The sequence below is a fragment of the Sturnira hondurensis genome, unplaced genomic scaffold (assembly GCF_014824575.4).
Source record: "Sturnira hondurensis isolate 20B ecotype Veracruz unplaced genomic scaffold, ASM1482457v3 Scaffold0023817, whole genome shotgun sequence".
Classification (NCBI taxonomy): Eukaryota; Metazoa; Chordata; class Mammalia; order Chiroptera; family Phyllostomidae; genus Sturnira; species Sturnira hondurensis.
In genome coordinates this window covers 10,030,359-10,056,468 of record NW_028096448.1, presented here as the reverse complement: position 1 = coordinate 10,056,468, position 26,110 = coordinate 10,030,359, and the positions used below count along the sequence as shown (strand labels likewise).

The 26,110-nt window shown below is 43.1% G+C and overlaps 1 protein-coding gene across 1 annotated transcript; it reads right to left on the bottom strand.

The window, feature by feature from the left end:
• Positions 1 to 19,662: 19,662 nt before the first annotated feature.
• On the bottom strand, positions 19,663 to 24,464 carry SOX4 (SRY-box transcription factor 4). The gene has a single exon (XM_037037903.1). The coding sequence runs from the start codon at positions 23,655 to 23,657 to the stop codon at positions 22,260 to 22,262; it is 1,398 nt and encodes a 465-aa protein (XP_036893798.1). The 5' UTR covers positions 23,658 to 24,464; the 3' UTR covers positions 19,663 to 22,259.
• Between the last annotated feature and the right edge of the window lie 1,646 nt (positions 24,465 to 26,110).

The window sequence follows — 26,110 nt, the reverse complement described above, 5'->3', positions numbered from 1 at the left end:
TTTAAAATGTTCCCAGGAAAGGAATAAAATTTGGTCACATTTGTCAATATAATAGACTAGTTATTATAACAGATAATCAGAAATATTGTACATACTTCTATATTGTTATAGAGAAAAAATAATTTATATAATATTAATGATTATGAAATGAGTTTAGTCCACAACTTACAGAGTTATCATATTAAAGAATTGAACAAATACATCCCATTTTTAGGTATTTAGATTCTATAATCCATATTATTTGAAGGCCAAATGATGTGTTTCCATCATCTGAAAAGTGCCATCATCTGCTAACCTATTAGGATAAAAGCTACCCAGGGAAGGGAAAGATAATATTTACTGAACACTTGGTATATCCGGATACTTTTTATATAAGTTCTATTTAAACCTTCATGACACACTTTTAAGGCGAATAAATATACTCCTCATTTTGCAGATGAGGAAATGTGTTTTCAGTAAGTGACTCAGCCAAGGGCAAACAACTAGAGGAGTCTTGGCTGGTGTCAGAAGTCACAGGCTTCCCACCGGCGTCCAGGCCTCCCACCTCCACCCCACATCTGCAAGGAAACAAACAAAGCAAAACAATGTTTCCACTGTAATCAAAATAGCCATATTCCCTACCACAATATGAACTCGAATCATTGTTTGTAAATATATTTAAGGTTTTCCCCTCCTTTTTCTCTAAAAAAGTTACTAAACTTACATTCCACGTTAATTAGTAGCCTAATTTATGCCACATTCAGTGAGCGTACATTAAAGGCCCATTCAAGTTGGGGCACTTACCAAGGACCAATGTATGGAAAGTAGTAAAGACAGGCTAACAGATGGCTATAAAAGAAGGGCTTTGCTATTCAAGAGATCACATCAGAGGGGCCCTAAACCAGGGTGATGTGGGCAAGATCTCTTCACACAGAGAAGCCTCTGCTGATTTCTAAAGGAAGAGTATTAATTAGCCTGTTGGTAAATTGGAGAGGGCATCCCAGGAAGCATGGAAATCATACCAGGAGCACAAAAGTAAGAAAGCATGGTATCGTCGGCTAACGGAAAATATCTTAGGACCACTGGGGTATAGAAAATGGGTGTTGGGAGTAAAGGAGAAAGAAGAGAGGTAATAAATGACACTAGGCAGCTAAGTCAAGACTATTTCCTAAGGTACAGTAAAACCACACTGCAACATCTGAACCTTCCTGAAGGTGATGCGGAGGGATTAAAGAATTTTGTTCCACCAGGAGAGCGAAAGGATTGGATTTATATGTGGAGTAGATGGTGCTGGGAGAGTGTGGCAAACGGACTGAAGAGGGGCAAGACTGGGTAGGAGAACAGTTACAAGACTGCCACAACATCCAAACCGAGAAAATGATGGAGTCTTTGATCTTAATGGCTGCAGGGCTGGGGTGAAAGAGATAAAATTCCGGAGACAAGAAAAAGGTAGACTGGAAAAAGCTTAATAAATCACTAAATGTGGGGGTGAAGGAAAGCTCAAAAAGGTATCTAAAATTGTTCCCTTTAATGACCTGCCCCGGCAAGTTGACTGTAGTGCCATTCATCAAAAGAGGGACCATTAGAGAAAGCGCAGTCTGGAGGGGAAGCCCAGGAGTTCGTGTCTAAACATGTGAGTTAGAGATGGACACGAGGCATTCTCACAGAGCTGTTCGGTACGTCTTCCTCGAGTGCAGGAGAGCACTTAAACGCAGGTTCCAGGTGCCAGCAGCTTGTATATTATTTTTAATCATTTTTTAAATGTATTGATTTTAGAGAGATGGGGGGAGGGGGAAAGAGAAACATAGATGTGTTGCTCCACTTACTTATTATGCATTCATTGGTTGATTCTTGAATGTTGGGGATCAAACAGGGGATCGAAGGTTGCTTGGCAAATTGATATGATGCTCTAATCAGCTGAGCTGCTGAGCAGGGCTGTATATCATTTTTAAAGCCATGGATATGAATAAGAACATGTTAGGTACTCTCACTCACGGGAGAAGGCTGGGGGTGTGGTGAGAAGGGAGAACCACAGAGCACCAATATTTAAGGAGTGATCAGAAGCAGAAGAACCAGGGTTAAGAGAACACAGAGCAGTGGACACCACAGAAGCCATGGGAGGGGAGCGTCCAAAAGGAGGATATGGTCAGCAGTGTCTCATACTTCAGGGAGCGCCGGTCAGATCAAGATCAAACCAAACACAATAGATTTAGCAACAGAGATGGCGCTGACTAATACAGTCAGAGAGAGCTGGGTCTGTGGAGCTGTGGGAATGGAAGCCAGGCTAAAGCTCTCATGCGATAGAATTTCCTGAAGGGAACAAAGAAATCATCCATAACTCTTATTTGCTAAAGGCTTTATGCCAACCATTAAGTTTAAACTTTTCTCAAGCACTTTCATTCAGTTGGCAATTTAGTAAAGCACTTGTATATGGCCTTTCCTTAATAACAGCTTTCATAATCTGTTCACGTTCATGTACAAACAAGCTCATCTGTAAAATGGGTTTACTGAAGCAGCAGATTAAAGCTGGCCTACTTGCAAAGGTTAATGATAACTCAAACCAGTTAAAACAGATTGCATATATGGAATATGATTAAAAGAAACCTAGAACATGATTCCAATTCTGATAATTTGCAGACACAGCACAGGGATTCATTTAAAGCTAAGTCTTGAAATATTCTGTTGTTTTTCCTATTTACATACAAATTAGAAGATTATTTTAATAGAATTCACTGTTACTTTAAAAATTGGCACTATGGCCTGGCTGGTGTAGCTCAGTGGATTGAGCATAGGCCTGTGAGGCAGGGGGTCGCCGGTTCGATTCCCAGTCAGGGCACATGCCTGGGTTTCGGGCCAGGTCCCCAGTGGAGGACACATGATAGGCAACCACACATTGATGTTTCTCTCCCACTCTTTCTCCTTCCCTTCCCCTCTCTCTGGAAATTTTTACTGGTAGAATTTTCTTTCAGAGAATATGATTTATCAATGAAGAGGCCTAAATCAGGGTTATAATGATCCTCACCTTCTGTATTGTTTCAAAGATTTCTTCTTCTTTCTCAGTTTACTTGTCTAATTTTTACAAATGTCAAAGGCAAGAGGAGTTACTTTTTCTTGCCTTAACAATGTTGAATGACAGCACTTAAATTATAGCCTGTTTGTAAATTTCAATAATATTGTAAATACATGTATATAAGACAAAAATGTGTATTATATGTCTGTGAGTATGGGTGCAGGATGTTTTTAATAGGTTTTTCCTCTGGAGGAGGCAAGAAGAAGAGAATAAGAAAGAGACAGACAGATAGAGACAAAGAGAGACAGAAGGGAAGGAAGAAAGGATCTTTTCCCTTCCTGATTCCTGAGTGTTATGTGGTGAGAATGAAATGCCTGGGGCTGCAAAACCCGTTAATTTGGTCTAGTGATGGCAGAGCAATAAAAGGGAAAGAGCCTGGGTTCCTGATGACATGGTGGAACTCTTCTATCAACCAGGAACTGCTCACTTTACTTCTTGTTCAGCATGCTAGTGACTCTAATGATAACATTCATTTTTAAATAGGGGTATTTATTTCCTTTCAATCAAGACAGCTGATACACATCACACATATGCACATAGCACATTATGCACTGAAAGACTACATTTGGTTGCCCCAGTCAGTTGGTTAGAACATCATCGTGACACGCCAAGGTTTCAGGTTCAATCCCTGGTCAGGGGAAAAACAAGAATCAACCAATGAATGCACGAATAGGTGGAGCAACTGAGCAATATTTCTCTTTCTCTCCCTTCCTTTCTTCCTTAAATCAAAAATTAAAAAAAGAAAAAAAGACTTAACATTTTGGCTTTCTAAGAGTGGAATTCCATTCATAACTTAAAAAGTAAAGGAGGTTTAGCTACACCATTTAGATGAATCATTTAGTCAAAACTGAACTGTTGTAAAAGTCTGGAAAAGCCTATTGTGTTCAAACACAAAAATAGCAAAAGCTACTTTGGGAAAAAGTTAGGGTTGAAAACAGACTCCATTAAAAAAAAATGAGTAGGAAACAGCCCTGGCTGATGTGGTTCAGTGGATTGAATTCCAGCCTGTGATGCAAAGGGCTGCTGGTTCAATTCCCAGTCAGAGCACATGCCTGGGTTGTGGGCCATATGAGAGGCAACCACACAATGATGTTTCTCTGCCACTCCTTCTCCCGCCCTTCCTGTCTCTCTAAATAAATAAATAAATAAATCCTTCTTAAAAAAATTAGCAGCAAACAATCAACTTAGAATTTTAAAAAATAAACATGAGTTTCGGCCACTGTACAATTAAATTATGACATTTTTTAAAGATTCAGTTATAACTAGCCCTGGCTGGTGTGGTTCAGTGGATTGAGTGCCAGCCTGTGAACCAAAAGGTCACCAGTTCAATCCCTATCAGGGCACATTCCTGGGTTGTGGACTGGGTACCCGGCTGGGGATGTGTGAGAGGCAACTGATCCAGGCTTCTCTACCTTTCTTTCTCTCCTTCCCTTCCCCTCTCTCTGAAAATAAATAAATAAAACATGTTTAAAAAAAGAATCAGTTATAACTAGTAGCAAAAGACACATCAAAGTTTTAAAACTTTGTGTCCAGAGAATAGTAAAAGAAGAAAAAAAATGAAAAAAACTTTCTCCAAAATCTTTCAATTAAATCAACACAACTACGCAAAATCAACTATGATTTTTGATCTACCATTATAAAGTATAACACATTAAGAAAAATACATCATATTAACTTCAGTAAAGAGGAGAATATGGAATTGATTTAAGAATAAATATATTTTTCCTTATTTAGAGATTTTAATTAATTTTGAAATAGATAAAATTTCCCTTCTACTTTGGAATTTGAATAAATTAGAATTTCCCTTTAAAAGATACATTTGAATGCTCTTTCTGGACTTGATTCTTGTGAGGGAAATAATTCTTTAGTACAGTGCAAATTACAAGAAACTTGGAGAGTGGGCAGGAAGGAAACTCTTAGAATAGTAATTAACCCACAAAGGAAAGCTGAGTCCAACACATTCATTCAGGAATTAGGAGAGCAGATTTCAAATATTCAAAGACGGGTACAATTTAAAATGAGAAATAGTGTAAGAGAACAGGGGACTCTAAATTGGAATCATTTGCAGTTGTAGCATTAGAACTTATATGAGGAAGAAAGCAAGCTGTGTGTGAAGCTTTCTGGTAGGCTCAGACTTAAAAGGGCACGAGCTGAAGATGAAGCCAAGGTCATGACCAAGGCAAGGAGAGAAGAAGGGCACCGACCTGAAACAGATTCAGAGGGTTTGATGCACACGGGTCTCTGAAGCATGTCCCTGAAAACAAAAAGGTCTGCAGCTCAGAAGCTCAAAAACAAAGGGATAGGACTGCTGTTTGGTCTAGAGAAAACTCAGAACCACTGTGCTTCTGTTTCATTTCCATCTTCACCATCAGGAGACTTCACCTGGGAAAGAGGGGAGCCTGCTGGCTGAGAACAACCAAGGCCCCAAACAGGGGACAGAGTGAGAGTTCGCTGTGCTTGTCATCCCAGGGCTGAGTCTCCGATGCCCCAGGGAAATATCTCCCAAAGACCCAGGAGGCTTACAGATGACAGGACCATCCTTGGGTATTTTTGAGTAACCATGTCAACAGACACAGAAGGGCAAACATCCTTCTTTTCCAAGAGAGGAGGAAAGTTAGTAAGATTAACCACAGGTCAAGTGCTTTAGAGTAAGCTCCAGAAAAATTCAAGATTTTCATTCTACTTAGTTGATTATGATTGTTGAAAAAAATAAGCCAGCAATTTTATTATTATTATTATTATAAGGAACCAAACTAAATGTAATAAAATCACTACATGTGGTTTCCTTTTTTAAATAGAGGCTATTACTCTGGTATGTATGAATATTATATTGAAGATAAATTCTGACTTCAGCAAAACATGTCACAGTCACATAACATTCTCTAAGTCTTTCAAACTTAAGATTTGATGATGCTTCAAAGGTGCCTTTTGTTTTCCTTTGCCACTTCCTTTCCGGCAAACTTTCATTACTTCAGAAACATCTGGTGAATTAAGTCTAATCAATAGCTATTCAAAAGAAATGTAAGAACGGACATGTCGATCCTGTCGATGTGGCCGTAAGTGAGTGCTACTGCACCGGGACAACACATAGCACTACCCACTTTCCACAAATCACCTTCAAACATAGGCCGCGCTTTAACTGGTCACCTTACGCCTAATGGAAAAGAGGGCGGGTTGCGGAATTACACAGATTAGGTTCAGCTCCACTTTTTATTAGACCTGGGGCAAGTTACTCAACCTGTCTGAGTTTTATTTTCTTTCCCCATTTATGAAATGGGGATAATAATATCTATCTCAAAGGGCCAGTATTAAATGAAACAAGGTATATAAAGCATTAAGTATATAAAGTCCTTAAGAAACAGAGACATCTCTGTTGACGCCATTAGTGGTGGTAATCCTGTAAGAGTAAGGCCATTTGCAAGCCAATCAAATGCTTTCTGCCTGAAAATGGTCTTCTCCATCTGTATTAAGATTTTGTTTGCAAGCAACAGACTGCCTCACTACAGGTGGCTGGGTTAAGGTGAATTTGTTTTCTTTACATCACAAGTTCAGTGGCGCTGGTCTTGAACTGGTTCCATAGTTCAAGTCAGGCTCTGGGTCAGCAATGCCGCGGTTCTCTTGGGCTTTCCCTCCTGGCCACAGGATAAGCCGCTGCAGCCGCTCCAAACAGGAAGGAACAGGCCTTCATCAGAGGCCTCCCGCCCACAATCTGGCAGGAAAACCATTCTCAGACATCCTCCCCCCTGTCCTGCAGCCTTTCCCTCGGGTCATCTTGGGGGACACACGGCCGTTCCTGGACACAAAGAGACTGGGTATTGAATACCTACCATTTTCAGCCACAAGAGTGGGAAAGGGTTTTGCAACAAGGAAAAGGGTAAACCACAGTTTGCCACCTTATTTTACCTTTGTTTTTCCTTTTCATTATCAACCAGGTATATTTTTTTCAAAGGCTCAATTCAACTGCCTAAGCCAAAATATAATAATACCTTACCTCACTCTCGACACAAATGTTCATTGTCAGAGGTAAATACATGAATAAATACCCCACTCTCACTGCTCTAATGCAGAAAAACAAGTAGTTGTTAACCAATTTAGATATTACAAATATCTCCCCAAACCGGGCAGCACTGGGCCAGATGGTCTCTCATGACTGCTTCTGGCCTGATGACTCACTCTTTAGTCCCTTGTGCTTCCCTCTTTATTTCCCCAAAATCCTTCTGATGTCATCTCCCTGATTTCTTCCTCTTCCATTAGCTGGATCAAATATCTTTCAAAATACCACCTTCCTCTTTAGCAATGCAACAGGAGATTGGTGATAGAAACAGTATGACATAAGAGGTTGAGTGAGTGAGTGTGTGTGTACATGTGTAGAGGATGTGGGCAGAGAAACTAGATTTGCCCTTGAACTTCACCCTCTTAACTTCCAGACATAAAATTAAAAAATGCATCCATACCTTTCTGATTATTCCCAGGCTTGCCTCTTTTTCCATCCTTCCCCACACCTGTCACCCAGGCCGATGTACTCCCAGCTCCCCACCCCCTTAAACAAGAAAAAGTCAGGATGTTCAAAATATCTTCATCTGCTGAAGCAATCAAACAGAAGTGATCAGAACTAGAAGCCTCCTCCCTCTCTATGGCGCTGCCTGCAGTGGGTTCGGGTGGAAACCTCTTCTGCTGCCTGCCTTTCACAGGAAGCACTTTGTTCCTTCTCCCGCACAGTAGGACTCGCCTAACCAGCTGCTCTGGGACAATCTTGTTCCAGAAAGATAACAAAGACACCCAGACACAGAACAGGGCCTTACCCACAGCCAGTATGGGCCAGGAAAATGGAGTTGAGTTGGAGAAGTCAATTTTTATCTACTACTGAAGAAACAGAATCAAAATTGTTTGACCTCAGGCAAAACCAATATAAAATAGAATTCAAGGGGGATAATTGGTGAGTCCCACGGCATCAGATAAGGATGTGGAGGCTTGTTAGGCACTGAAGAGAAAGTCCTTGTTGTGCAGGGCAGGAAGTTCTAAAATGGCAGCAAGGCAGCCAACCTCCAAGAAGATGGGGCATCTTTAGGAAGATTTGGGACTTGCCAGAGACATGTAGGCTTTGTACTGAGTGACGGGGTCCTCAGTCTTCAAAGGCTCCTCACAGATTGAAATACCTAACAGAGCCCTGGCTGGTGTGGCTCCGTGGATTGACCACTGGCCTGCGAACCCAAAGGGCACTAGTTCAATTTCCAGTCAAGGCACATGCCTGGGTTGAGGGCCGGTCCCCTGTTGGGGATGTGCAAGGGGCAACCGATAGATGTTTCTTTCCCTCTCTTTCTACCTTCATTCTCCTCTCTCTAAAAATAAATACATAAAATTTAAAAAAGAAAAAGAAATCCCTAACAGAGAACTGAGATGGAAGGGTTACCTGAAGTACTGCCCCGGGGAAGAAGTATTGATAAACTGGGTGGGAACATTACCCTGAAGAGGAAGATACTTAAGCTTACCGGAGCATGACCTCCAGCACTGCAGGCAGTAGCTACAGTGGAGTGGCTAAGTGCTCTGTGTCTGGGGTCCTCCTACTTTCTGAGTTCAGATTCTGCTGGAGTTGGTCATGGGTGAAGTCCTTGCCAGCTCAGCAAGAACTAAGTGCAGCAGATAACCCACCTGCGCTGATGCACAAATCCTGCCCAAACTAGCGGCGAGTGTCGGCTTCTGTTACTAAGCCCCTCCCACCTTGATTTAGATAATGCTGCAACTTTTCATAAGTGCCTGAGGCTGTAAAGAAGCTTTTTTAGGGAGCTCTGGATTCCATTTTCAGGAAACGTCGCCTGATCATCTGTGATTGCATAATAGATATGTGGTCCTCAGACCCGAATTTGAGAAGTACTGTTACAACTTTCCATTAGGGGGTGATCCTATTAAATTTAGAGAATTTGGCTAAATGGGGATTTGTAAAGAAATGTGATGTTCCATGCAGCATCTCAGGTGTCTCTGAAAACACTGATTAAATGTAATAACGATAACTCCTTGCATTTATGAGCTGCTTTCTAGCTATCAAGTGCTTATACTTGTGTTGTTTTATTTAATGCCTGCTGAATTATCAGTAAATCCTACCTGCTGGAGACTGCCACCAGCCCATTGTAACAGAAGCTTCCGGCGGTGGGTCTTGGTTCCTTGTAGGGTTAGCTTGGAACGGTAATCTTATTACTGTTACTTTTCGTGGCAATTCCACAGGCAGCTGCCATTCCCCAGCCATCCCCTCCACCCCTCATGGAACAGAGTACACCCATAAAATGAAACAATCTATACATTATAAAATAATATGAAATCCCTGAAACAGAGGCTTTTAAACATACCTGTCATGAAACTTTCAAGTATGGTTTGTCAACCCCCGGCATCAGAAACATTTTTATTGAAAAACTCAGACATGCAGAGATCAAAATTCCATCTTGACATAGTAAATACAAATTTTGGAGCATGAAGACTGTAAATCTATGGTTTTAACAAGTACCCTAGACAACCCTTATATACACACTGACAATTGAGCACAATTGTTTCAATGTCTCAGGAACTGACTAAAAATAGTTACATTCTGCCCAGCTGGCTGCTAAGGCAAATGGCATAAATGTAAGCATGTTATGAGAACTCAGATGTGTGGACCAGCCACTGAGCAAATCACACACCAAATCAGTGAGCAGGAACTGGGGACAGGGCTAGGCAGAGGCAAGTGAGGCCCTCGCTCACCATGCACAAAAATTTAAAGGGGACCAAAAACACCAGTAACTAAGATAAAAAATATCTTAAATAAGTATTTTTAAAATAAAAATTAATGCAAAGAATAATCCAAGGTAAAAAAACGAGTAATACTGATTCAGAATCAGTGAGCCTTTAGCCTCAGGCTCAAATATGGCCTCAGTCAGCCTGGCTCTTTGCCCTCAGATAGATGGTCCTAGTCCTGTCTTTTATCGTATCCAAAGGTGGACTCTGGGACAACAGGAATGGCAACCTCTCATGTTCAGGTTGTTGTTAAAAAGGTTTGAGATAAAAAACCTAATTTCACTAACTTGAACACATTCTTCTGTCCTTTGAAAATAAAGTAAGATTGAGGCCCTGGCCACATGGGTTGGTTGGTTGGTTGGAGAATCGTCCCATGCGCCAAAAGACTGCAGGTTCAGGCCCTGGCTGGTGTAGCTCAGTGGATTGAGCATGGGCCTGCGAACCACACGATCGCAGTTCGATTCCCAGTCAGGGTACATGCCTGGGTTGCAGGCCAGTTCCCAGCAGGGGACTCATGGGAGGCAACCATACATTGATATTTCTCTCCTTCTCTCCTTCCCTTCCCCTCTAAAGATAAATAAATAAAATATTAAAAAAAAAAGACTGCAGGTTCAATTCCTGGTCATGGCACATACTTAGGATGTGGGTCCAATCCCCATTTGGGGTGCATACAGGAGGCAATCAATACATGTTTCTCTCTCATTTCTCTCTCTCTTTCTCTCTTTCTCCCTTCCTTTTTCTCAGTTAATGAATGAATTCTCGGGTAAGGATTTTTTTTAAAGGTGGAGCAGGAGTTAGATTGAGTTCTGTGGTCCTTAACAGAACAAAATTTTATTGCAGTGAGAGGATTCACTTGCCTAAGACATATAGACTCTTAAGCGACTCTTACCGACTCTGTTGATGCTCGATTTCAGGGACTCCGCAACAATCTGGATGGCCAAATAGGTCCCTCTGTGGGGTGTCCAGCTCTGCCTCAGATGTTGGACACTTCTGGGTGTGTAAATTTTTAAATCCTTTATAAACACCAATGATTGGCATAATTGGTGTAATTCTAGGTATCTAAAAAGCAGAAAATGCCTATGTAACAGCTGCCAATAGATGGTTTCAGGAAATATGCAGTCACTTGTGGAGAGCTGGGCTCAGAGTGTAAAATGCTTGGGTAATATTACTTCCAGATGGACCAAGTTGAATGAGAGATGGCACGGAGATAGAAAAGACTCCACCAGGACTGAACCATGCAGCAACGAAGGGGCAGCAAACGCTTTGGAGGAGGGCTTCCCCTGCCTGTAAGGTGAGAGTCTTCAGGTGAGAGAACCACAGTGGGGCCATCCGCTTAGGTTAGGGAGAACTAGAAATAACTGGTTTCAATTATCTTTAGTTGGGTGTATTTGTAAATGTCCCACAGTTTTTAAGGCCTCCGTTCACCGTAGCAAAGTGGAAAAAGCAATTGGTAGTCCCCATTCACAAAGGTCTGTCTTCTTATAAACGGGCATGAAGGGAGTGGGAATACCTTGGATTTCTCCGTTCCCCAAATGTTGGGGGCTATGCTTCATTCATAAAATGCTTGTGGTGTATGGAGAAGTTTCTGAGTTTTATTGGTAACAGGCATTTGAGGCTGGAACAGTTGAACACTGCCCTTAACACCCTCTCACTCTTAGAGAACGTGTGGGTTTGGAAGGGGAAAAGGACTTAATTGGGAAAAGTTGAAACAACTTACAGCAATCACTCCTGCAGATTCCCAAGGCCAACTTCCGGTGAGCCTGCCAAAATGGCGACCGAGTTCTTGACAGCTAAAGAACCCTCCTCCCACACTTCCCGAAGGTTCTCACTTCATTTGGTCGAATTACCTACTCTTCTACAAAGGAACAGCTCTCTTGAACTTACCTAGCATCTTCCTTTTAAAATGTAAATATGTCTAGTAGTTAAGAAACTGAGAATCATTTAAGAAAAAGTTTCAATCCTATTGATGTTTTCTAACATCTGTCTAACAGTAGTCCTAAATAGAAGACACTGGGTTTTATTTTATTTTGAGGGGACAGGGGTTTTATTTACAATTTTGATCATGGTAGTTAATTTGGAAGCCTGGACAGCTTTCTGGAATTATGCGAAGTTGGGAAATTTGGTAGGATCCACCTAGAGAATGGATCAAATGGCCTCTACAGTTTCTTTGTAATCTAAGAAGTTTAAAATTTTATAATTAATCAGCGACTTCATGGTCATATCCTAAAGCAGTATCTTTATTTTTCACTTTTTAAGCAAAAAAAAAGTGTGTAAAAGAGATAAAAGAGGGCCTGTTCTGGTTGTGTGTTTATGTGTGGATTTTCTTTGGGCACCTCTGCCTAAAGGAGAGAGTCATCATCTTGGGCTTTATGATGACCACATTAGGATGGACTTTCTTATATCTAAAGCAGCCTTTATGTTCACTCCGAAACATCTTTTGCCAATTTGGTACAAGGATATTCCACCTGCAGAATGTAATAGAGCAGGAGAAAAAACAAAATAGAGCATCTAATGACTTTGCAGTAACTTTCTGGTCACTTGCAATTATTGATTCTCCAGTGCACACCTGTCAGTCATTGCTGGCCTTGGGTTTAGCAGCTCCAGGCAGCTCCTTCTCACTAAACAAAATTTGGAATCAGGAAGGGACAAGAGTTGCCCTCTTCACTTTTCGCTCATGCTCACTCTCTTACTTTTCCTCTCTTTATCTTTGTCAGTCTCCCCAGCAGAACAACTCAGCTGCCTAAGCAGATAGAATTCCACTCTCCCTTCTTAGAGGAACCCTATCTCTGGGAGAATCCCTCAGAACTTTCCCACCACTCGATTTTGGAATGGGGTGTAGATCTGCTGTGCTCCCCACAAGTGTCAGAATTCTTCAACTCTCCTCCTCCCCTTTCCCAGTTGTCTACTAATTTGGACTTGGGCAAGGGTGTGGGGAATGGATGACACTAGGGTCGATTCTGCTCTGGATTGGGGCAGGGGCTTTGTCTAACCTCTGATAGTGGGCACTATCTTTTTAAAAAATATTTTATTTATCCATTTTTAGAGAGAGGGGAAGGGAAGGAGAAAGAGTGGGAGAGAAACATCAATATGTGGCTGCTTCTCGTGTGTTCCCCACTGGGGACCCGGCCCACAACCCAGGCATGTGCCCTGACTGGGATTCAAACCGGTGACCCTTTGCTTCACAGGCCCATGCCCAATCCACTGAGCTACACCAGCCAGGGCTAGTGGGCACTATCTTTAGAATACGGTCCACTTAATCCCTGCCGTGTATATTGCTAGGCCTTAGTGACAAAATTAGGGCTACAGGAAAAAAAAATAGGTATATTAAATAGATAAAAACCAACTGTTCCAAGTAGAAGTATTGTGAATGGTGGAGGAGGAAAGGTAGATGTTCCTTTGCCTTTGAGCTTACACCCCAAGTACAGGGAGGCCAAAGAATGTAAGAGGAAGTGTGAGGGCTCGCAGATACTCAGTGACTGACCCAGAAGTGGGCATGTGACCCAGGCGCAGCCACCTGCCTGGCACGTGACTGGTGAAGTAACTGGGCATGCAAAATTATGTTTTAGAAGGGAATTTGAAGAATAAAATGTGGAGAAGAGTCAAGAATTATTGGGAGCAAATCAAGACACACAGGAAAACCAAGAGGATGCATGATCAATATTAATACCTGCATGGTTTTGATGCTAAATTGGGCAACCAATTAACCTGCTCACTAGAGCCATGGATTTTTAATTATATTTCTCCCAGAACTCTCATAAAACGTCTAGGTCCCTTATAGTCATGTGTTTCTTTGCTATTTCTGTTTCAAGCATCTTGACTTCAGGTTACTTCACTGAGTCACTGCTTCTTGCAATCACAGAGTCTAACACCAGTAAAGCCAATAGCAGAGTAATGAGAATATTCTGGTTAATTCTAGTGAAAGAAGAAAAAGACCAAAAACAATTGACCTCTGTTCTCAAGTTCATTTCAGTTGTGTTAAAATCCCTGTATACTCTGGTCACCACATAGGGGTCAAAGCTATTTCTGTCATTGCTGTTTTTTAAATCATGTATATAATCAGAGACTTGGGATAGGAAAATCACTTCAGAATGATTTGCAGGTATCTCCATTTACACGCTAATATAATCTATTTACACCCTTGGAGCAGAGTTGGGGAGGGTGTCAAATGATTGTTTCGAAGTTTCGTTTAATTTTTAATCTTAGTTCACTTAAACCTGGGGTTAATTTTCCTCCCCACCACTTTATACCTCCCCAGCTCCAGGCTGGGAAACTGTCACAGGCATTCACTTACGACACCAGGACCCAGCAGTTCCATGTGTAGGAGCAACTCAAGAAAAACACTCACATGTCCACACAGACATGTAGAAAAATGCATTGTTATAACAAGAAAAATCGGAGATCTTCTTAACCAGCATTTCTTTATTTGACCACAAGATAGGTATTCACACCTAGTATTATCTTGAGAGACACTATTTGGGGAAAGCCTTTGGGTGACACTATTTGAGAAATGCAAAGTATTTCACACCCTCAGAACACCTTCCCCGCCCCCCCCAGGCTCTTTGTTTTGTTTCATCTTGGTTTTGCTCGACGTTTTGGATTCACCCAAGAAATTAAATTAAAACTGTGAGCAAACGCCCAAATGTACTTATACCACCTCTTTCAAAGACACGATTCTACACCTACTTGTGCCAGGTGAGGAACAAAGTGCCTGTGGTTTGAGCCAGCCAGCCCCACAGGAGCCCAGGATAAAATAAATCAACTTTAAATGAATGATTCAGCGTCTCAGGGGACTGGCAATGGAGAGTGATAAAGGTCCACAATGGGAGTGTGGGAAAGGGGAGGGAGAAAGCAGAGGCCAGTACTGAAGGTCAGGCATTCCAGAAGAGACTGTTTTCACAGGTTTTAGGTGTTTGGAGCTGGGGAAGTTAGGACAAGCACTGGTAAGAAAGTGGCAATTAACCACACACACAAGGGGAGCTAATCGATCACTAAACAGGGCCTGGCTGCTCAGATCTTATAAAAGCAGTTACATGCACCATACCCTGCAGCCAAGCATCACACTACACTGCTGGGCATTCACTACCCAGAGAGCCAACTAAGGATAAGAGTGTTTTCATTTGCCTCCTGTCTTTCAGCTGCACATTGTGTCGGGAAATAGCATATTGATTATATATACATTCAAGGACTAGGCCGAAGAGTTACATATTTGGGAAATGTCTAAAGAACCAAGATGCTAAGTAAATAATGATACTTCATTTGTTTTTCTCTTAAGTCTTCCCCTTTAAAAAAAACTCCTCATCCAGAGGGGCGGGGGGAGGGAATTGTAGGGGAAAAGGGAAGGGTTTATAGGGACAAACATAAAGGACACATGGACAAAAACTAGGAGGGGTGGAAACTGGAGGGAGATGAGGAGGGATGGGTGGGTGGGCTGGGATGGGAGTAAAAGACAGAAAACTGTACTTGAACAACAATTAAAATAAAATAAAATAAAATAAAAAACTCCCCCCAAAACGCAGATGGAATTATTATTTCAATGTCTTTTGTATGATGAAAGCAAGTTTGTGTACTGGTACACAAATGAGTTGCAACTTTGTCCTTAAAGAAATAATCTACAGGGTAAAAGAAGCCTGGCCCTACATGAAGCTTCTTGCTCTGACTTGACTTAGGCCTGGTCTGCTTGGCAGCACTCCATAAACCAATTGCCCTGAATTGAAACTGTCAGAAGAAAAAAACTGGGCTAAATTTATTATCACCTGTACCCACTGACATATACACATGGAGGTGCATTGCTAACTAAGGCACAAACCAAAATGCAGCAACCTGGCCAAACAACCCCCTGGGAAATGCCGTTTGATGATGTGAGAATTTTTTTCTTCTTCTTTTTAACATTGAGAAGGAAAACAACACATGCAGGAAACCATAAAACCCTTCAAGTTAACTGTAGCTAACGGTCAATCTCATTAGGATGTAATGGGTAGGTTGTAGCCTGCTCTATAAAGGTTGAATGTGCTCCTCGAAATAATTTCCAATTTTCTCATGTGCTAGGATCTCTGCCTCTTGAACGACAAAGCAGAAGTTCCACACGCTGTATTTATACTATTTCTATTCTCTCCTGCCTCAGTTACTTCTCCCAAAACTCAGTTTCTGAGTTCGTCTTTCCTCTTAAAATACATTTTTTGATGTGTGTGTGTGTGTGCGTGTGTGCGTGTGTGTGTGTTTTCCCAACCAAGCTAATCACTCATTCTTTGTAGCTACAATGGTAGGAGGGCATCCTTGAGAAATGGCTAGGGAGTGGGAGGGCTAAGGAAGTCAGAGGACTGCCAACCCTCACCTATGAGCCTAAGGTCTTGGTTAGGTCAGCATCTACATTTGGGAAGTGAAGAAGACATCTGTTTACAGAAATCCCAACTAGGGCTCAAGAGAAGGGGTTCCAGTGCCTTTTCTTTCACTTCTGACTTTATGAAGTCAAATCATTTCCATTCTGCATAAAATAAAAGGGAGTAATAATCTCTTGCTGCATATTTATCAGGAGAATATTTGAAAATACCATCGGGCAGTGATTCTCCCACTTCAGTGAACTTTGTAAGCATATGGTGGGGGTGTGCTTTTTAGGGCCCCACCCCCAGAATCTGTGGTAATCTGTATAATCTTGGTGCTAACAGGAATCTCTAGATAATTCTGATGTGAGTTCATGCCCCAGACTGGGAGATACAGATTCCAGGGATTTACTGTTCAGAACTGAGTTATCTTTTATGTTGTTTCCACTGTGCTAAGCTCGCACATGCATTACCTTTCTGCAACAATCCGTAAGGTAAGAAACTAGCATTTCATGAGCCCATGCAGTAGGCCAGGCACTGGGCCATGTATTCTCCATGTGTGATTTCACTTGATTCTCACAATAGCTTTATATATCAGAAAGCATTCTTTCTAAGTTTAGGAATACTGCAGCTTAAAGAGACTAAGAAATTTGACCAACGTCCTTCACAGCTAGTTGGCCTGCGTCACTTCCCACAAAATCTGGGGTTCCCACCACCACCAGCATAATATGCAAAAGCATTTTGGAAGCTCTTAAAGTGCCTTTGAAACAGTGAAAATACGAAGGCAACAAATAAGAAAACACATTTATTGTACGCAAGGGAACAGGGAAGGCGAATTTGGGGAAACAAGTATTTAAGGCCTAGTTCCTGCTCTCTAAGAATTCCAGTCTGAGAGAGACCAGTTTGTCTACAACACAACTTTGGAGAACTGGAAAGATGGGCTAAATCATTGTGTTCAGGGCTTTGAATGGCAGGCATGTGAATTTTGTGTAAAGGTGAATTTGGTCGATCGTTATCAGTCTGCCTCCATTCAGATGCCTGGAGATACTTTTCTCCTCCAGCCCCTCTCCACTTTAGCTTTCAAATGATAGCTGAGTGGAGATATAGAAATGTATATGGAGATAATATTCCAGAATGAATCAGGGGGGGTATAGGTAAACAAACATTAGTAAATATGGGTTAGTAGGGTATTGTATAGGCCTCAAAGGAGATAAAAAGGGCCTAATAATAATGTCACGAGAAGAAAAATAAACTATAACAACCTTCCACCTTAAGAAATCCAAGTATGTAAGCTAGATTTGTATTTCTAACGGATTCTTAGCTTGTTTTTTTGACATACAGATTTTTCCAAATGCCTCCTTGGGATGCTTAATTATTTTAAATTTACGATTAAACGTTCTGACCTGTAGCATTACCCAAACCATGCTTTTGAATTCACGAACACTCTGTAAACACAGGAAATACAGTACTTATAAATGTTGATATCCACTTCCCAGCCCTTTGCTTTCTCATTTTCTTCAGAATCCTTTAATGTCTCCAGTCCGCCCCCCCACCCCCCCATGCCTCCAGAGAAGTGAGTACAAATCCAGGAAGTCCGTTTAGGCCCTCAGCCCACCACATAAGCTTACATGCTCTTCATTTTTTTTTCTTGGCACTTATAGGTATTCAATTAGAAATTGAAAAACCTTGCTTAAGCATTACTGATGAACATTTCTGAGGGAGTGCAGGGCCAGAAGCAGTGTCTTTAAAGAAAAGTGGTGTGACGTTCTTAAAAGAAAATCTGAAATTTATTCTTTTCTATTGATCAAATTATCTCAAGGAAAAAATCATACTAAACTGTTTGGTTTATCAGCTTTATTATGCCTTGTATCACCTAACGTGTGAGTATCTCTTATGAATGTAAATTGATTCAGAGGCAGAAAAGTACAAAATTGTTTCTTACTTTTACTGTCACCTCCTAGGACACACACACATTTAAGCTTTTATTTTTAGAGCAACATTATCGAAATTCTTAAAGAAAATATTTAATGTATCTGCCCTTAGATGGCAAGTCAAGGGAGAATGAACAAGAGAATCTTACAAAATAAAATATACCTAAAAAATAAGCTTATTTATGTCAAAGTTTTCATACTTAGAATCTAAAAAAAAAATCCAAATCAAACTACCATTAGTACAAATGGACAAAATTAAATTTAAGCTCTTTATAGAAGAGCTCTTCCTTCTTTTGCAAAGGTTTTTGAAATGACATCATACCAAGTTCTTTAAAGGTTTTTTTTAAAAAAAACAAAACAAGGTATTACAACTGCAGAACACAACTGCCATTAAAACTAAATGTGTAAGCAAAAATGTAAATGAAAAATTTGGGAACTAGTAGCAAATAACAATCTTTAGGAAAAAGATTATTATGGAAAAGGTGAAAAATTATATTGAAACACAACAATCTATTATTTTGGAGGGGGGAATTACTGCTTTTCATTGAACAAAAGAAAATTGCTTGTTCTGGATTACAGGATCCAAACGTGTCTTCTTCCAGCTGGGCCCTCCCGGAGAGGTCTCCCTTAATCCCAGATGACTAAAGGTTTATTTCCAAATTATTAACCCCTCCTCACCAAGGCTGAAAAACTGGAAGAAATACAAAGCACACATTTTAAATTAACATTTGGAAAGTGAAGATGGGTTTTATGAACGGCAGTTGTTAACCCTCAAAATTAACAAGAAATAGTGCCACTTAGCAAGTTGCAGCTTCCAAACCAAATACTAATGGGCCTTAGGGAATCCAAGGCATGTCTCAATAATACTGCTAGGCCTGATGCTTACAAAGTGTAAATCTCCACTAGCTGAATGTGTGCTATTCAGATTCAGAAGGAGGAGCTTTTTTCCTAGCCCCCCTGGGGAGTCTGCTTCTCCCAAGTCATCCTTATTGCTGCATTTCACTCCGAAATAAGTACGTTGGGCATGGCACAAAAAATAGGAGACTGTAGCACAACGTGAACCTTTCTGCTTTTAAGAAAAAACTTACAGTTTTTAACATCTCTTGATTGGTAATGGCTTTCTCCTCCACAACATAATAGTTATTTAACAGGCTTATGTGTGCTTAACCTGTGGAAAACAAGTGTAGCCAGTTAGATGGTAACTATGGGCAAGTCAAGGAGAAAGCAGCTTTAGGAACATAAAAGTTAAAAAACGATCAGCCAAGCCAGTTTTGTCTCTATTCTGTCCATGTTGCCCCTCCCCTCTTTAAGATATCAAGACAAAGAGCGCTTTCGAAAAACGTAGTAAACTCCCTAGAAAATTCCTAGAAAGCGCATAGAGTTGACACATATTCAGCTGATGCCATCATCTCAGGGTCAGGGCCTGCCAAATTTGGCAGAGAGGAACTTAGTATTCCTCAATAAGGTGGCATTTAACAACAGTCTCCTCTCTGAGAACTCACTCCTTTCAAAGCTAAGGCAGGTGGTGTTTCTACACACTACAGGGCCCCTCCTGATTTTAGGCATCAGGCATAATAATGACAAAAGTCAAGATTTAGGGTTCAGTTCCAGCTGATTTTATTTCCTTCTCAAAAAAAGTTATTTACAGAAGGTATATATCAACAATCTGACAGGCAGTGAACTTGACATGATTAGCTGGCATGATTTTTCTTTTTTTGTCCCCCAAACATTGTTTTTGTGGCCTTAATTTTAAGACAAATATTCTACACGGCATATTGCACAGGATGGATGGCAAAAAAAAGTTTAAAAACAAAAACCCTTAACGGAACTGCCTTAAAAGGCAGACGTCCTAGTGCCTGTCATGTTATATTAAACATACATACACACAATCTTTTTGCTTATTATAATACAGACTTAAATGTACAAAGATGTTTTCCACTCTTTTCAATCTTTAAACACAACAGCTATAAACCTGAACACATATGCTATCATCATGCCATAAGACTAAAACAATTATATTTAGCGACAAGTAGAAAGGATTAAATAGTCAAATACAAGAATGAAAAACGCAGTACATAGTGTCGCGAACTCAAATCGGCATTTAGATAGATCCAGTGGTTTAAACGGCACGTTTTTGCTTATAAAAAAAGTGCAAAAAAGATGTGGTTTACAAATTAAAGCTACAGGATCCCTTTTTGCTGTAAATGCACCAGTTTTAAAGCCTCTGGACAGAACAGTATTTCGTTTAAAAAAATGTGTTTTTCTTAAAAGCATACAGTGTTTGGCTAATTCTCCTCCCCTTCCTAAGACTGGGGTGGACGGGTGGACACTGGTGGCAGATTAAGGGATACTGTCACTTTAAGAAGCCTGCAGATTGAAGTGTAAACATGGAGAAATTAGGGGCTGATTTTTTAAAACTGAGATATTAACCAGCCGCCCTATTATAAAATCAGGAAATCCAAACAGCGATTTACACCGATTAACACCCCCTTTATATATTTTTTACAAAAATACACTGAGAAAATAATCAAACGTTTTCATCTCTCTTGTCTTTTTTTGTTTTTTAAAAGTGTCAAAAGTCTACATTTAAATATAAAAAATTAAAAGTTAAAACTCTAGCCCTTCAGTGAAGGAGACGTAAAATGGCGTGGGTAACAACAACTACCAAAAAAAAAAAGAAAAGAAAGAAAGAAAGAAAAGAAAAAGAAAAAAAAGGAAGGAAGAAATAAAAGTACAAAAGAAAGAAAAAGACAAAATAAGAAAAAAATGTTTGGCCAGTATAAATACGTCCACATATAAAATGGCATCTGATTACATTTACAAGGAAAAGAAATACGAGGATGGAGCATCGGTGAGGGAAAAAAACACGTCTTCTCATTTACACTTAGAAGGAATAAACACATACACACTGAGAAAAAATTTGGTCCTGAATTGTTTTTTTAAAGTCCAGCACAGATTTGAGTTGCGTTTGAATCCTTTAAAGAGTTAAGAATGAAAAAAAGCTGGTGATAATTTTGTTGTAGGAATCAAACAGAGCGCCATCTATCTGCTTTTTATATTATCCTACACTATTTTAAAAACTGCTCAACAGTCTCATACAGAAATCTTTAAAAGATAGACAGGAGAACATGCTATAGTAACCCCACCAGTGAAATAATCCAACACCATCACGATTCCAATTAAGAGAAGAAAAAAACCTCTTTCCCCCCCGAAACCACTCGCCCTCCACTGCCCGAGACCACATCCAACAGTCGCCTTTCCTCCCGCAGGCCCGGGAGGTTCCCTCGCTGATTTCATCCACGTGGAAGGCAGGAGACCGGAGCCGCCGCCACCTTCTCCCCAGCGTGCAAATCCGTCTCAGTTTGTTATTCGCCCCTTTCCAGTCAGCGTCCTTGTCTCCCCCCCCCGCCCCCCCCTCGCTGGTGTGGCTTCTTCCAACCAGGTTCTCAGGTCATTTCCGAGCCCGGGTCACTCTGCATCTCCTCCGGCTGCAGGGGCTAGGAAAAAAAGAAAGGGAAAAAGGAGGGGGAGGGGGAGGAAAAAAAGACGGGCATTGGCCTGCACGGAGTCTCTCAGTCCCGTCGCTGGAGCCTGCATGGCCCCAAAACATCTGCCATCGGTCACTCTCCTCTCCAAGCCTTGCGTCTTCTTCAGGGTGGGGGGAGGGAGTACTGGGGACAAAGTCCCCAGGGACGCGCTGGATTTTTTTTCTTTTTACCCCCCTCTTCTCTTGACCAAGAAACCAAACAACAAAAATATAAAAACACTAAGAAGGCGAAAAGAGAGGGACGAGATTCCTTCAGTCTCCAGAAAATTCCCAGCTCAGCTTCTCGCTGGGGTGCCTACCAGTCCGGAAGCCTGGGGGGAGGAGGGGGGTCTCTTCACACAAAGGGGAGGACATTCGAAGCTTTTTTTTGTTTTTTGTTTGTTTTTTTTTTTGCCATCACAACAACATCAACCACAACAATAAAAAGGTCGCCCGTCTCCCTCGGCTCCACCGCGTCCCCAGAGGGGATGGGGGATGGGAGCGTGGGTCCCCAAACGCCGCACACTCCTCTTTAGCGACCGCGACGCAAGCAAGCCGACCTCACTCATTACTTTTTTTTTTTCCTTTTCCATTTTTTCCCCTTTCTTCTTTCTACTCTCTCTGTCCACTTTTTCTACCTCAGTCGCCCCAGCCCTCCTCTCCAGCGCGCGCCGTTAGTAGGTGAAGACCAGGTTGGAGATGCTGGACTCCAGCCAGTCCCCAGAGATCATCTCGCTGACCTCGGGCGTGCAGTAGTCCGGGAACTCGAAGTGCGAGCCCGAACCCGGTTCCAGGGAGAAGTCCAGATCCCGGTCCAGCGCCGACGACGAGCTGAAACTGCCCAGGGACATGCTCTCAAAGTTTGAGCTGGGGTTCAGGTCGAGCAGGTCATCCTCGAACTCGTCGTCGGAGGCCGAGGAGCCGGCGGAGGAGGAGGCAGAAGAAGAGTGGGACGAGGCCGAGGAGGACGCGTGCGAGGGCGCGCTGGACGGCGCAGGCGAGGCAGCGCGCAGGCTGGCGTAGCCGCGGTGGTCGGCGGGTGAGCGGCCCGCGGCCGGCGACGAGGCGGCGCTGCTGCGGCCGCTCAGGCTCGGCCCGTCGGGTGGGCAGCCGGAGCCCCCCTCCTCGTACAGGCCCAAGGGGTCGCTAGGGTCGGCGGCCGCGCCCACGCCCGAGGGCGATGCCGCGGCGCCCAGGCCGCCGAACAGGTAAACGCGCTTCACTTTCTTCTCCGCCGGGGGCTTGCCGGGGGCCGCGAGCGAGGCGGGGGCCGAGGTAGCCGCCGAGGCTGCGGCGCCGGGAGTCCGCGCCTTGTAGAGCGAATGGTGGTCGGCGGCCGCGGCGCCCAGGGGCAGCAGGGCGGCAGCTCCAGCCTGCTCCGACGCGAAGGAGGAGGTGGCTGCCGCTTTCCCGCCGCCGCCGGTCAGGATGAGCTTGGCGTGCGGCTTGCCACCCCCGCCGCCCGCCACCTTGGAGCTACAGCTCTTTTTCTGCGCCGGTTTGGAGTTGGCGCCGCCGCCGCCGCTCGCGCCGCCGCCTCCGCCCCCCGCGTTGCTGCTCCCGCCGCCGCCCCCGTGGCCGCCCCCGCTGCTGCCACCGACCTTGTCGCCCTTTTCCCCGGGCTTGGAGGCGGCGGCGGCCGAAGAACTGGCGTTGGTGTTGCCGGACTTCACCTTCTTCCTGGGCCGATACTTGTAGTCTGGGTAGTCAGCCATGTGCTTGAGGCGCAGCCGCTCCGCCTCCCGAATGAAAGGGATCTTGTCGCTGTCTTTGAGCAGCTTCCAGCGTTTGCCCAGCCGCTTGGAGATCTCAGCGTTGTGCATGTCCGGCGACTGCTCCATGATCTTGCGCCGCTCGATCTGCGACCACACCATGAAGGCATTCATGGGCCGCTTAATGTGCCCGCTCGGCGTTTTGCACCAACTCGGGTCGTCGGCCTTGCCGCCCGTGGAGGCGGTGGAGCCGGGCGTTGGGGACGAGGCTATGCCCAGCTCGAGGCCGGCGCCCGAGTCCGAGCTCTCGCCGGCCAACAGCGCTTCCGTGTTCTCCGCGTTGTTAGTTTGCTGCACCATGGCCCCGGCTCCGAGGGCTCCCACGCGCGCTCACAGCCTCGCGGCGGCCGCGGCGCGATCGCCGGGCCCTCCCGGCTCCTCCGGCTGAGCGCACGCCGAGCGGGAGGACGCTCGCGGCGGCCGAGCGGACCCCTCCACTCCCGGTCGGGGCGGAGGTGGGCGAGAGGAAAGTCTCCAAAAGATCAGGGGAAGGAGTCCTGCGCCTCTAGCAGAGGAGTTATAGTTCCCAGACGGGAGAGTCTCTCCCTCCCTGTTTCTTTCTCTCGCCGCGCCGCAGTTTGCTTTGCCTCTTGGCTCTGAGTCTGGAGACTGTGCTAAAGTGGAGAGGAGTTTCTTGAATGCTGGTTGCTGGAGCTTCCAATGCAAGTTTCTCGCCGCCTCCCAGGCAAGTCTCTCTCTCTCTCTCTTTTTTTCCTTCCCCTGAAGCAGTTGATTCCAGTTCACGAGCGCTCTCAGGAGCTCAGGAAAGCGACATCATCTCTAGCACTTAGTCCCTTTCTTACAATGCAAAGCAAAAGAGACTCTGGCTCCAAGACTCTCTGTGGGCGGAATCAGCACTAAGGAGTTTGTGCAATTATTTTGTTGCAAGGTAGGAAGCCAAAAAGCCTTCATGCAACAGACTGGCATGAATAAATGTATGTTTCTGCCTCCCTTATGCAAGAAGGGAGCTGGTAATGGTAGAATTCCTCCAATGCAGACTCCTAAAGAGCGTGCAAGAACTAGAGACCCAGGAGCGAAACCGGCCTCTTCCCCTCACACACCGTTTCTCTTGCTGCAGCTTAGAGCAGAACCCAATTCCGCCTCGCACCTCTTTATCCTTTCACAGTCTTGGCCGCAGCCAATCAGCCGCTGTAACCAACGCTTCCTCGTGCCAAGCCCCTCCCCCGAGCTTCCCATTGGCTTGGAACCCGATGCAATAATAATCTCCGCGTGCAATGAGAAGCTCCAAATCTGACCTCATTCCAATTTAGAGAGCAAACTTTTTAAAAGGGCTAGAAGTACAGCTGAGATTTCTGCTGCCTCTTTTTTCCTTTTGCTGTGTGCGTGTGTGTGTGTGTGCGCGCGTGCGCGCGTGTTCTCTCGCGCGCGTGAGAATAGGATGTTAATGCATGAAATTATTAAGGGGAGAGACGGAAATGTACTCTAACCATTATGTTAGGTAACAAGGGGCTTGGTGGGGGGAGGGTGAAATACTGTAAATGGAAGCTTTCTGCTTAAAAGCCAAGTGATTATTTTTATTAGTTCTTTTCAGCAATGGAATAAAGACTCAGTCTCTAGTGCAAAATCTGTTCCTTGGTTCCTTCATAAAGCCAACGACAAAAAAGGGGGAAAGAAAGCTACAACAATAAATCAATGGATATTGAAAACCATTAAGAAAGTGGTACCTAGACACCTGTCATCACAATTATTTTAACAACTCTAGGTACAGCACAGATGTTGATGTATTGTGTAAATCCCTTCAGAGCAATTTTTGTGGAAGGCAGAAAAGAGGAAATTTTGCAATAATTACTTGCTTTCTTAACCAAACAGGGTTTTTTAAAAATGATTTACACTTCCCTGTAAATCCTAGATAACCCAAACAGAGGAGCTCTCTGTTGGAACACGTTAGGCAATGTTCTATAATTAATTCAATGGGAGAATTTCCATAGTTTTGTATAGGATGATAATGGTGAGTAAAGGACGAGAATCAATTGTGTACTTTTCTAAATACTTGTTTTCCACATTTTCAGAATGAAAGATTATTTCACACTCTGTCCTTTTGCCTGTCCCCTTGAAAACCTTCTCCTTTCATGTATATATTAATTTCTGTATATTCCTCCACAAATGGAACTGAAAGGCCAAGGCAAAGAAATTGTAGGAGGTGGTAACTAGTAGCAGAAGAGAATGGAGCCTCTGGGTTTATATTAGACCTGGCTGTTGGTCCTTCTTACTGGTTTTATAACCCTGGGGATGTGACCAAGTCTCAGTTTTCCTCCTCGGATTCAGGAACACTAGGAGCTACTTTATATGGGGTTGTTGTAAGGGTTCAATGACTTTGATATATAGTAAGCCCTCAGTGGATGCTGTTATCCTTCCCTTGGTAATTCACATGCTTGAGACACTCCAAGTAGAAGCATCTGATTGTTCAAGAGACTAGAATTAAAGATGGCCACTGATGTGAAAAAAATAATCACAGATTGTGGATGTGAACCACCCAAGGACAGTAGTGGCAACTGTATATAGTTCCAATGATTTTAAAAGAAAGGAATTTTGTGAAGACCATTGTGAATAATGTGGCAAAGAAAAGGCACCTGCTTAGAACACATGTTAAGCACACATGTTAATGTGGCCACAAAAATTACCTTTGTTCCAAGGTGTGAAAATTAGAATTATAGTAAAAAAATTGGTCTTTCCTAATACTGTAATAGTAAACTGTTTTTCTACAGGCCAGTGATAGGTGGTTAGGGAGGGCC